At 36.4% G+C, this 13,159-nt stretch overlaps 1 protein-coding gene across 4 annotated transcripts in view; it reads left to right on the top strand.

The window, feature by feature from the left end:
* The window catches only part of BTBD9 (BTB domain containing 9), a 503,538-nt gene that overhangs the window by 284,815 nt on the left and 205,564 nt on the right, over positions 1–13,159 (top strand). For all 4 annotated transcript variants that reach the window (XM_069073607.1, XM_069073606.1, XM_069073605.1 and 1 more), the window contains one exon: positions 10,372–10,481. In XM_069073607.1, coding sequence (XP_068929708.1) covers positions 10,372–10,481 — 110 coding nt within the window. The remainder of the gene's footprint in view (positions 1–10,371; positions 10,482–13,159) is intronic.

Raw genomic sequence — 13,159 nt, 5'->3', positions numbered from 1 at the left:
TCTGTTTCTTAGTACCAGATTATTTTGATGATTACTGCTTTGTAATATGTTCTGAGATCCGATATGGCTAGGTATTTGTATATTTTCATAGAAATACATAATCTGTTGTATTACCGGGGGAAAATAGCCCATTCATTTTAAAGGGAAAACTTTTTTTAATTCTCAGAATTTTGGATTGGAGGGAAGTTAGTAAAAATATGCAAATATTTTAGTAATTTGGTTTTATTCCTTCAGATACCTTTTCTATTAGTTTCAAATGTTTTATTGCATAATAAAATTAATCTTAGTCCTGTGTAAGAATTTGTTAACATCAGCATAAAACAGTAGAAGGAATTATTCTACTCTTATTTTTTAAACCTCCCTTTTCTCATGATAAGAGAAATGTTTATATTTTTTCATGTTAAATCCTCAGTCTTCCATTTCTTTACTGCAAATTATAATACTCTCAAAAAAATACCCACTAATAGGAAAATTAGCTGAATAGTAAAAGCAATTTCCAAACTAGTTCTTTTCTCTGACTTTTATAACCTGCTTATTAGGGGCTTCACTTGTATTCTACACCTATAAGCAGTATAGCTTGCCTGCAGCTCAGAATCACGTACAACAAAGCCATGATCCCAAGAATAATTCATAAAACTCTTTTAATGTGATACTTCTGACCATATCTATAATTGGAGATTGTGCAACTGAAGATTCCCAGGTCCTTCAAATCTGTTAGTAGTTTGCTAATGTAATACTAAGCCAGTCAAATCAACTACCTTATCTTTTTAGTCTTATATCAACTTAGAAGATCATTTTTACAGTGATATAATCACAGCCTATTCAGACTTCTTCATCCTGGGCAAGGTTTATCCATCTTCTTCCATATACTCTTCACAAAGGATCCATCCTACATAACTAAAAATTTTCAATTAGGTCTATTTTGAATTTTGAAGATACCAGTTGGAGCCCTTAAGCTACCCATCTATATTACATATAGCTTTGTCATGCATCTCCAGGTAGTCCTTTGGGTCACCTCAATTCTGATTCTTTGGAAATTATGTTTTTCATATTAATTCAAAAAGCATTTATTGAATGCCTGCTATGTGTCAGACACTATATTAGGGACTGGGGATACACAGACAAAAGTAAAATGGTACCTCTCCTCAAGGAACTTGCATTCTGCTGGGGGGAGCATTGTATACTCTGATAAATAAATACAAAAGTATGCAATATACGAAGTAATTGAAGATTCACAAGAAAGCATTACCAGGAGGATATCAGTGTTTTCCAAAAATGGGTTTTTGTGCCAGCGAGCAACTTGTTTACCAAAAGCTTTGTGTAATTTCTCAAATTCATTCCAACCCACCTTCTTCTTATTCATTTCTCATCCCAATTCATTCCTCTGTGTTACCTGTCACAGACATGTATGTATGTATGTATATACTGACTCACTAACTCAGTGGGCTGGCTATCTAATAGCATGTGTTATAGTCTGAATTATAGTCATTTTTCATCTATTTTCTTATTACTGTCTAGACTACTAAACCAGTCTTTTTTGAGTCATGATAGAGCTCATTTAGGAGTCCCTGTAATGTCCTGGGACTTGAAGCAGTCAGCGCAGCTTCATCCAGAAACGAAAGCATCTAGAGGAACTTACAGTCTATGGAGAATCTCTCTTCTACTTGGACTCTGTGCAGGTCATTCTCCATGACAGCAGTGAACACCATACATTTCCTTGTTTCTTGCCCCAACTTATGAGATTAATAAATCAGAGCATCGTTGAGCATAGTTGAATGTGTGGTTGTATTTATTAAGAAGTCTTGTCTGGTGGCTAGGTGGTGCAGTGAATAGAGCATTGGCCCTGGAGTCATGAGGACCTGAATTTGAATGCGGCCTCAGACACTTAACACTTAACTAGCCCTGTGATCTTGGTCAAGTCACCCCCAATTGCCCTGCCTTCCTCCCTCCAAAAAGGGACAAAACAAAAAGTGAATTGTATAATTGGGGCAGCTAGGTGGCGCAGTGAATAGAGCACTGGACCTGGAGTTAGGTGAACTTGAATTCAAATACGGCCTCAGGCACTTAACACTCACTAGCTGGGTGACTTTGGGCAAGTCACTTAACCCCAATTGCTCTGCCTTCCCCCCTCCAAAAAGACAAAAGAAAAGAAATCTTGTCTATCTTAATATGTGCATGAAGAGATTCCCTGTTGAAGAAAAAAGCTCTATAAAGTCTTAGTTCATAGCTTTATTGTGGTGTGGAGATATATGGGGTTCTGAAAGATTGTGCTAGAAAATCATAAGCTCTAGCACATTTTACCATACTGGAAAAGTTTTGAATATTGTCACAGGTGACAGACTGAGTCTGCTATCTAAGGGCCATCCTAGCCACATTTATAGAGAGGTTTATTACTAGTAGGTTGTCCATGAGATGAGTAATTCTTTGACTGCGGCAACTCATGAAACTTAACAAATTTCAAATGGCTCTACCTTGCATTGCCCCTTTCCATTTACAGAACAATGACAATGGAATAATAGGAAAATGATGCTAAATAAGATGATGATAAGAATTAATATAGTTTTTAGACAGCCTAGAAAAAACATATGAAAATATATTTATTAAATACTATATGAAATCAATTAATATTTATTAAGTACTTATTACTATATAACTGGCACTATGCTAAGCACTGGGGATACAAAAAGAAATAAAGGACAATCTGCCTTCAGGAAATTTAAAATCTAATGAGAAAAGAGCAGCCAGGTAGCACAGCGAGTAAGAGCACCACAAATCGGGGCTCAGACACTTAGCACCCACCCAGAAACACCTGGCCGTGTAACCTTGAGCAAGTTACTTAACCCCAATTGCTTAAAAAAATAAATAAATAAATAATCTAATGAGAGAGGAGAGACAACATGCAAACAGATATGTACTAAAGAAGCTATGTAGAGTATAGATAGACAGAGGGAAGGCCCTGTAATTAAGAGGGTGTGGGGAAGGCTTCTTGTAGAAGGTGGATTTTAGTTGGGACTTATTGGAGGGAGATCAGTAGTTTGAGTGGAGGAGGGAGAGCATTCCAGGCATGGGGAACAGCCAGAGAGAGTCTTTGGAACCCAGAGCTGGAGTGTCTTGTTCAGTGTCAGTAGATCAGAATATGTCTTGGGGAGTAAGGTGTAGTAAGAAGACTAGAAAGGTGGGAGAAGTCTAGGTTATGAAGGACTTTGAATGCTAAACAGAGCATTTTGTATTTGATCCTGGAGGACACAGGGAGCCACTGGAGTTTACTGAACAGGGGAGGTGTGGGGTGTGTCAGACTTATGCTTTAGAAAAATCACTTTAGTGGCTGAATAGAAGATGAATTGGAGTGGGGAGAGACTTGAAGCAGGCAGACCCTCCAGGAGACTATTAAAATAATTCTGGTATGAGGTGATGAGAGCCTGTACCAGAGTGATGGCAGTGTCAGAGGAGAGAGTTGGGATGTATTTGAGAGATGTGGCAAAGGTGAAATTGACACTGGATGCAAATAAAAAAGTAAAACAATCTGTACTCTCAAGGAGCACATATTCTGCTACATTCAACTCTCAGGAGGTTTCAGCTCCAAGTAGATGAAAAGACCCTGGGGTTCTTAGACTATAACAGCAAAGCAAATAGTAATACATCCTCTTTAATGTCATTTCCATTGATCAAACTATATCCATTTCTGATGATGCCTAGGACTTTTGTGTCAAGAATTTACTTTTCTTGGTCTTTGGGAACTGTGACTGCTGAGGAAGTTAGGACTACAGTACCTGCAGAAGCAGTTGCAAAGTTGTGTCTCCACATGTGTTGATTTCCTGGATAATGGTCCTCTGAGGAATCAGGACTGGTGTTCTGGAAGGCATTGCTACTTTCCAGTGCTCTTGATTATCTCTATTCTGGGTCTGAGGAAAGTCAGTGGTCAAGATAGTGGTGGTATTTTGACCCACTTCATACTACTTCCTGTCTCTCCATCAGGATGCATGGCTACTTCATGTAGGCTGACTTGCTTTGTCTACCCTGTTAATGATGGTTAACAATTGGTAGTGGTGGTATGCCAGGCCTTTCCTCTGTAGTCTGTGCTCTCCTTGATGATGGCTTCAAGGACTGGGTTTTTGAAGCAAGGATAGTGTTCTGAGTAGTATAACTATTCCCAAGACTCTGGATTATCTACCTTCTTATCATTTGATTGGCAGTTGATATTCCTAAGTAGTGTAAATATGATATCTTTGTCAACCAACAAATTGACTTACTCTTAGAATTACACCACCACATTTGTACTCAGAATCATAGAAATACAGAATTTTAGAGTTGGAAGAGACCTTAGTGGTTATCTAACCTAACTCTTACCTGAAAATGAATCTCCATGATAACATATCCAGTAAGTAGACATTCACCTTCTATATGAAGATCTGCAGTAAGGGGTAAATTACTACCTCTTGAAGGTATAACCAGTTTCATTTGGGATATAAATTATTTAGGAAACTTTATAGATAATTTCATGATAGAGTTATAGAGGTCTTTCTACCTAGTTTATTTACATGTTGTTTCCCTCTTTAGAATATAGGCTTTTTGAGGGCAAGGAGCCTTTTTTAGTTATTTGTGTCCTTTAAAAAAAAAAAGTATCTTGGGGGCAGCTAGGTTGCTCAGTGAATAGAGCATCCCCCTTACTTTCTCCCTTTCCCCCCAGTTAGGGGGACCTGAGTTCAAATTTGACCTCAGATACTTAACCCTTACTAGCCATGTGACCCTGGGCAAGGTCACCTCAATTGCCCTGCCCTCCCCTCTCCAAAAAGCCAAAAAAAAAAAAAGTATCCTTATTTGCTTAGCTCTGCCTAGCACACAGTAATCAAGGCTTAAAAAATGCTTGTTGACTGATAAATAAAATCAGAAGACAAAAGAAAGGTGAAACTAAATGTATGGATTGCATATAAATTCTCCTTAGTCAAAAGGGTGGGGATGGGAAGGTGCTTGACAAATTTCATTGTGTCCAAAGGCATCAGGAAACAGCATTTCACAAGATACTTTAAGATAATCAGATCATAAATTTTAGAAGTTAAGGGATTTGGAGATCATCTAGTTCACCTCCCTCATTTTACATGTAAAGAAACTGAGGCCCAGCGAGTTCTGGTGACTTGTCCAAAAGTTATACATGTTATAAGTGACAGAGCTGAGAATGAGCCCCTGTGCCTCTGAATGTAACATTCTCATATCAAAAAATAGCTTTGCCCTTTTCTTGTTCAAGACCATAACCTCTCTACTTTGTCATCTTGTAATACTTATGATGAGACTAGGAAAAAGGCCGCTGAGAAATCATTTCATATGCACTGAAAATATTCTATTGCACAGAATGAAGATTTGGAGAAATCCTCCAAAGAACTTGACAATATCTTCCAAATGAACTCATCCAAGATTTGGTGATGTCTCTGTTCCTAGTGAAAGGTGGTGAAAAGTATGATGTAGAAATATGTTTAGATTTGAGAAATGAAAAGCCAAAAATTATAAATAGGATTCATTTGCCTCATGTCTTTTAATTATTCTTTTTTTTAGAAGAGAGAAGGCATTGAACTTCTGACAAGCATGAAATATAATTTATAATTAAAAATACAAATTATTTTTATAGCAAAATAGCACTCAGATCTTTTGTTATCATAGAGTTGAGTCATGTAATGATTTAAGTTAGCCATCTTAGCCTCTTCACACAAGAAACTCAACTATTTGCTTCTGAAAACAAGTATCTTTGTCATTTCAGTTGCCTTTCAATTTGATAGTAAATGTGTACTTGAACTTGATAAATATTTTGCAAAGCTAATGTTCATTTAGCATTTAGACCATCATTTAAGCCAGGAACCACATCTGTCTGACTTTGAAACAATATTTTGAATCCCTCGATTCCTTTTAGAAAAAACAAAAAACAAATACTTCTAAGGCACTTTGTAGCTATTACTAGAGAAGTCATCTCTGGAGATTATTTCCTTATAAAAAAACAAATATTTTGTTTCATCATGCTGTTCCTATAGCATACAACTCTTGTTATTCTTTCAATAATTTTCTACTTGCTGCCCTAACAACTGGACCAATAATCATTCCTATTTGCATACTTTTGTCTTGATAATAATATCACTAATAACAAACTCTGGACCATAGGAAAAGACCTGAATTGAGGATTCTTGGTAAAGAGACTTTGTTTGCCATTGAGTATTAATGTACAATCTTAACTGTTGGTAGGCAGTGGGCAGGTAACAGTTATTGGCAATTACTGATCTATACCCCAGGAATATTCCATATTCCATTCATTTTTCTGAGAATATTCTATATCTGATGTATCTTAAGTACTTCATTTTGACTGTAGCTAAGACCTAGTCTCCCTTCTAGCTTCTCTAGGCTTGTTATCTGGATATAGTGATTTGATAAAATCTTACCCTGGAGGCCAATATTAAACTACCTCTAGTATTTCCAGAATTCCTTACTATCACTTAGATTATAACCTGCATTTGACTTTGGTTGTTCTTAATTAAAGTTCATTTAAAATCCATCTCACTGAGTTAAATTTTGTTTTGTATTAATATTTTTACTGAAGAGATTCTGATAGGTAATCATTTGACTTAGGACAAAGAATTTAATTACATATATATTTGTTGATTGAAGTCTAGAAACTGGAGACTACTGAGACATGAAGTTCTGAATGTATTTTACTGAATTTTTCAACCATTTCTCTTCTCCTCCTTCCACCCCAGGATTCTTTACATTAAATGGATGTCATATTATGAATTGAGGATGAAAGCATCCTAAAGGAAGGAGGAGATTGATACACATAGGTTAGGAACCCCTCCCTTCCAAGGGCAAACCAAGTAACACTGAATAACATGCATCTGGATGAAATGATAGCACTTCTCAGAATGTAAGCTCCTTGAGGGCAGGGACTACCTTCTTGTATTATTATCTCTAGCACTTAGCATACAGTTCTTGGCACCTAGTAAGCCTTAAATGCTTACTGACTGACTGTTAGCATTCTCATGTAACAAGCAAAAGAAAAAAATAAACTGAGGGCAATGTTTTCTGTTTTCTTAGATTGAAGACATCTTTCAGTCTCAGTAAAACCAGATCCCTCCCTGTGTGTTGCCAAGGGTTCGGATTCCAACCTCTCATAAAGGGAAGGTTACTAGGAACTTCCATAATTAAACACCCCCTTCTCAGACTGCATTTGAAATTCAGTCTTCCCTGGACAACAGAAGATGGCCTAGAGTTGTCAAAAAGAAAGCAAAGGCAGAGTTGAAAACAGACTGTTGCACAAGGGCTTCCTGCCTGCAGCATCCATCCTCATCAGAAATGGCCAATCTGTTGCATATCTGCCTTTCTCAGCACTGTTTAAGTTTTAATTATCTTCCAACTGGCTGAGCTGGTGTAGAGGGCCTTAGAGAGAACAAAGAATGTCTGTTATATTTTTCCAGCAGTGTCCCTCTACAGTCTTGATAAAGCCAACTGCCAACAATGCTCTTATTATAAGTTTAAATCTGAAGTTAGCTATACATTTAAGAACTGATGTTGAAAATAAAATCTTAAGTGTTAGCTTAATACTTGTATGGAAGGAAATGTGTGTCATCTACTTTCATTGTTTAGGTCAGATCCCGACCCAGAATGATTTTTTTCAAGGCAAGAAAAAAAAAATAAATGCCTCAGAACCTTTAATAACTTACATCTCTGAGCTACCACATTATATATTTGGAGTATTCCAAACCAGAGAATCATCACTGGTTTGACCCCATCAGGAAGTATTTAAGTTTGAATTTTAGTAGAGAAAAGGGCCCCACTAGTCTGGGAGGAAGGCAGAGAAAGGGTACTGCCTTAGTCAATCTTTCCATGATATTTTTGTAAACTATACAGCAAGCTTATGGGGACATAGAGATTATTACAGAACTGGAGTAATTAAACTTATTAAGGGTGTTATATTTAACAGGCTAATCAAAAAGTGTGATCTACAGTAGTAAATTGCTAATTTGACCTCAGGATTATGCACTGGAGATAACATACTCTAAATTTATATAGCACTTTTAAAATCTTGTGATAACCCAGAGGCTTTACCAACTATATATATTATTGTGTTTACCATAATCAGCTTCAGGGTTGTAAAGTAAGTCATTTAAGCAAACATTTTCTTTTTTAACTGATATTTTCTATTCCCAGGTTAGCTGGTTATCGTCAAGGAAAAAAAATTGAACAAAAAAAAAATTTGACCCATCGTGGAAAGTCTGGTTCAGTATTGTGTAAAAAAAGGCAGAGTGAGCACTTGGGAAGAGGGATGTTAGCACAGGAGTAGTTTAATGAAAAACTTAGAGAGAACTCCTAGGCTCTGTAAAGTAATGTATACCTTAGACATAGTAGCCTTTGTCCTGTGGTAGAGACCTGAAAACCAGAAAATTTCCATGTGGGATACCAACCCCCAAATAATTTTACATGAAGAGTCTCTGCTTGGTTCATCCAGCATTGCTGGGAAAGTGCTCTGATCTAATTCCACCAAACCCCTCCCTTGACTATGTATGGGTTGCTGAGAGCGGCACTTCCACACTTTGTCACTGTTACATGCAGTTGAAAATTTGATGATGGTTGAGTTGCTGTGGGTTGAGGGAAATTTACAAAATTAGATTCTGAACAAGGTGCCAAGTTTAACACCCCTTCCCTTCCAGAAAGCTGCCAACAGGGTTGACACAGCCAATAATGGTTGAAATCCTGCATGGCTTAGACCTGACAACACTCAGCAAAATAAAACCCCCAGACCCAGTTAAATCAGCATTGCTGCTTTATCTCCTCCTTGAAGGCAACAATACCTATTAAGGCTGACCTCCTCCTTAGCCAAAGAGCTCTGCTCAGTCAGCCAGATCCAGCAGTTGCCTTTGACTCTCTATGGAAAGAGTGGTATTGCTCTACTGTGTGCATCAGCCCTCAAAGCTGCATGTCTAAGAAATAGCATTTATATTAGTTTTCATGATGAGTGATCAAATCATGTTGAAGAACAGATGGCTAAATGAGGTACACAGGGAATGCCTCAAGATTCAGACTGGAAGTGGAGGTGGGATTAAGGAAAGAAGGAATGAAATAGCCTATAGTATAAAATCCAGAGCTTAAAAAAAAATACTTAGAGCTTAAGAAAAAATAGCATTTATATTATGAAGTTAACTTGGAATAATGAAAAATGAGAAAATCACTGAATTAGTGAACAGTATTAACTTGGAAATAAAATTTTATCAGCTAAATGGATTGTACAAAAAATTTATCCATTCTTCCATCTCTTCATTGAAATTTGTTCCTTTAATATGTACCTTCCTTCATTGTAGGTACTAGATAATTTGGGAGAGAATTATCAGTTAAATCAAGCTATTTTACCTCAATTTTTAAAAAATTCCAGTGAGACCTTGTGTGTTGTGGTGCTTGTGGGATTGCATAGCACTCATAAGAGTGAATTTGTCTGTTCATTAACCTGTGAACTATCTTGTCCCTTTGGAAAGTGAAGGGAACAGGCTGATCCAAGATTAATGCTTGTTTGTCAAAGGTGAAGCCTCCAGGGTAATACAAAGGGTGAAGAGGCCACTATATTCAAGAGCTGCTCAATGAGACTGTGCAGATGCCAGTTCTGTGCAGCAGAGAGGGAAGTCCAAAAAAAAGAATGGAAATTGCCAAGGCTAGACTAGCTTTGATAACCATATCTTATAGTCAGGAAAGGGTTTCAGCAAGAATGAAGTTGGTGTCTGATGTGAGTATAAGGGAGTTAATTTACCAATAAAGATTTTAAAATAAAATAAAAGACAAGGAAATATATGGTTAGTTTGAGGCTTTTAGCTTTCTTTTTGCTTTTCTTTTATATAAGAAAAAATGTTGATTTATTTTTTATCTTTAGTTAGTGGAATATTTCATTATTTTTGAAAATACATGACTTACTTGATTTGGGGGGGAAGGGGAGTGTATGTTTATCTCTATGTTGGAGAATTGGAGGCATTCTTACTACAAGTGGAGTTAAGAACTTGTTTATAATTTTCAGCTGCATATATCTTCTAGATATGTAATTTTATTTGACATTCCAAGGTTGAATTATACAGGAACTTTTAGTTTTCTAGGTATATCAGATTCAGGTTTTATATAATTATCGGGAAAGTGGCATTTCTTTAATTTGTTGTAATTCTTTTTTGTTCACTTGGAGTCAAGCCCTTTGAAAGCAAGTATGAGGTCTGAAATCAAGTGCATGGTCTCATTTACTCTTTTTCCCTTGTACGTAGCTGTTTGCTATGATATGTTTACCAAGTTTATGCTATTTAGTCATCCTTAGATTGGTGATGATAATTCACTTTGGTAAAAACATTTATTTTTCTTGCTTTCCTTCAGGTATGTTCGAATAGTTGGGACACACAACACAGTGAACAAAGTTTTCCACCTTGTGGCTTTTGAATGCATGTTTACAAATAAAACCTTTACTCTTGAGAAGGGTCTGATAGGTAAGTGGTGCATCTACATTTTTCTTATTTAATTTTTTGTTTCAAATATATTAAATTATATATTTAAATATTAAATTAAATTAAAAATTAAATATATTAAATTCAACTCTTTCTAACACACCTTTTTTTAGTAGATTTGAAGTAGTACCCAGACACTCAAAAAGGAAATTTCTCTAGTCAGTTCTCTTGTTATATGATTGAGTGACTTGGGAGTTTAGTAGTATAAGTAATCACCATAATAATAATTGTTACAATTATTCTTGATAAACTTTTACAACAAAGAAATTCCTATATTATACTAGCAAATGAGGGTTTAATTTATTGATTTATCATTTATCTGTATTTGCTGTAAGTAGGCTTACCTTTAATACATTAGTGAAGCCCTTTATGATAGATTTTTCTCTATTTCATTATAAGTAAAGCTAAGAAGAAATTTTTTTTTATAGAATTAATCAAATTACTCATCTCTTTTCAAGCTACTCAGGACATGATGCAATTTGGCCAGATAGATAAGTTTTAAAGATTGAGTAGGCTGCTGCCTGCCTCATTCCTTGATACATTGCCTCTTTTTCCATGGTAACCTGAATTTGGGGAGTTCTACAGTCCATATTGATCTTTGTCATTCCAGAGGTGTCTTTTCCCATCCAAACTGGTCTATCTCTAACTCTCCCTACCATACATTCATCGTCTCAACACCAGATTACAATTAAGACTCCAAAATGTGCTGCTTTTAGGTTGGCTCCTTTGAAAATAACCCATCCCTTTCCATTATTTTCTGTAGGGTCTGCAGTGCGTTACAGTTAGGTGCTTCAGATAGTCCAAGCCAAGAATAGGATTATTTGCCTTTATTTCTCAAATATTTGTCAGTTCCTAGATCGGGGCCCTTGAAGCTAGAAAATGGAAATGGATGATTTGCAACTATTTGCTAGTTTTTTTGTGATCTTGTACTACACTTCCCTAACAGTAACTACTCACTTGAATATATTCCAAATGATGAATAAAATGGAGGGCAAGAAGTATGATACCCCAATAAACCCCTGTAAAAAAGGTGGGTTTTTTAAAAAACATTTATTTCTGTGGAATTTAGGTGCTTTGGATTTAAATAATCCCTAGTAATGAATGAGACGGCTATTTCTCCTTATGTTGAAAAACAAACTTGTTCTCTGGTTGGATGGTTGGTTTTTGTTCTTAATTTTATAGAATTATTAGATTTGAGCAGGAAAGAGTTTGGTTTAAGGAAAATTAGTTGCTCTCTTCTGGTCCAGGTCTTAACCCCCACTCTAACCCTCACAGTATGATTTTGTGTTTAGAGGACTAAACCACTAAGTGTATACTATGTGCCAAATACTTTGCTAGCTTCTGGGAAAGGTACAAATAAAATTAAGATATGAACCTTGCCCTCTTAAAACTTTCAAGTTGGGAGAGGGACTCGAAACCTAAATTTAGATTGAATACAAGTGAGAGGCAGCATAGTGTGATGAATATAAAACCAGCCTCAAAATCAGGAAGCCTTAGATTCAGGTCCTGGGTTTCATTAAATTGTTTAACAGTTGCTGATTTGCATTTGTAGAGGCAGTTTCCTCTCAATAATAATTCCTTATGTCAACAAGTTGCAAGTCTAGACTGAAAAAGGCTCAATAACCATAGATTATACTAAGAATTTAAGATAGGTTACAAAATCCTATGCGAGACTGGAGTACAGTTATAGACAGAAGGCCAGCAATGTGAAGTAAGTCAAAAAGGTGGGAAGGAGTCAGTTAACCTCCTGAAAGAGTTTGTAATTCTTCCTTAGCCAGTAGATAGCCATCGAAAGGCTTTAAGCAAGCTGACTTGAGATCTGAGCCTGAGGAAAATTCTTCTGGCAATTAGCTAGCTAAAATGAAAGATGTCTTAGGATTGGCTATGGATTAGTGGTGGGGAGAACAGTTAGCAAGCTGTGGAAGTGGTTCAGTCTAGTGGTAATGAGGACATGTAATAAGGTAGTAGTGGGAATAGAAAGAAGGAAAGGCTTTGAGAGAAATAAAAGAGGAAAAGTAAACAGGATCTGGCCATTGATTTCTTTTAAGAAGAAGAGGGATGAAGCAAGGATAACATTGAGATTTCAAGCATAGGTGACAGGATGAATGGCAGTAAGTAGTACCCTTGACAAAAATAAGGAAGTCCGAGGCATCAGTTTTAGAAATAGTCATTAAAAGGAAGTCAGGTCATCAGGAATCAAGCTTCTTTCCATATTTAAAAAAATATAAAGAAAGGATAGTAATTTACTTTTCCTTTGTATCTGGTATTCTCAGACATAGTGGATAAAGGGGTACTATTTACCCATTGACATGAAATTATTCCATAAATTCCTTGGAATGTTGATGCAGATATTTGTAGAAATCATGATTATCAAAGAAGTAGAGTAAACAGAGAGCTTCTCTGGCAGAAGAGTACTGTAATAAAGAAGAAAAGTGTAACCAGTCACAAGGAGGAACGCTATCAGTGACTTGCATATTTTGACCAAACTGAACTCCTCAGCATTACTGGATGACTAATAGACTTTGGCGTATAGGAAGTTGGGAAAAAAAGGTCTCAGCAATCCAAGGAGTTCTTTGGGTGGCTTGTGAAATACTTTTCTCTCAGACCTTTTGAGTGTGTGTGTGTGTGTGTGTGTGTGTGTGTGTGTGTGTGTGTGTGTG

The sequence above is a fragment of the Petaurus breviceps genome, unplaced genomic scaffold, assembly GCF_028583685.1.
Source record: "Petaurus breviceps papuanus isolate PSGF00001 unplaced genomic scaffold, PetGlider_PUasm1.0 90865, whole genome shotgun sequence".
NCBI classification, from domain to species: Eukaryota; Metazoa; Chordata; class Mammalia; order Diprotodontia; family Petauridae; genus Petaurus; species Petaurus breviceps.
Note: the sequence above shows the minus strand (reverse complement) of the source record. Positions and strands in the feature narration are given on the sequence as shown.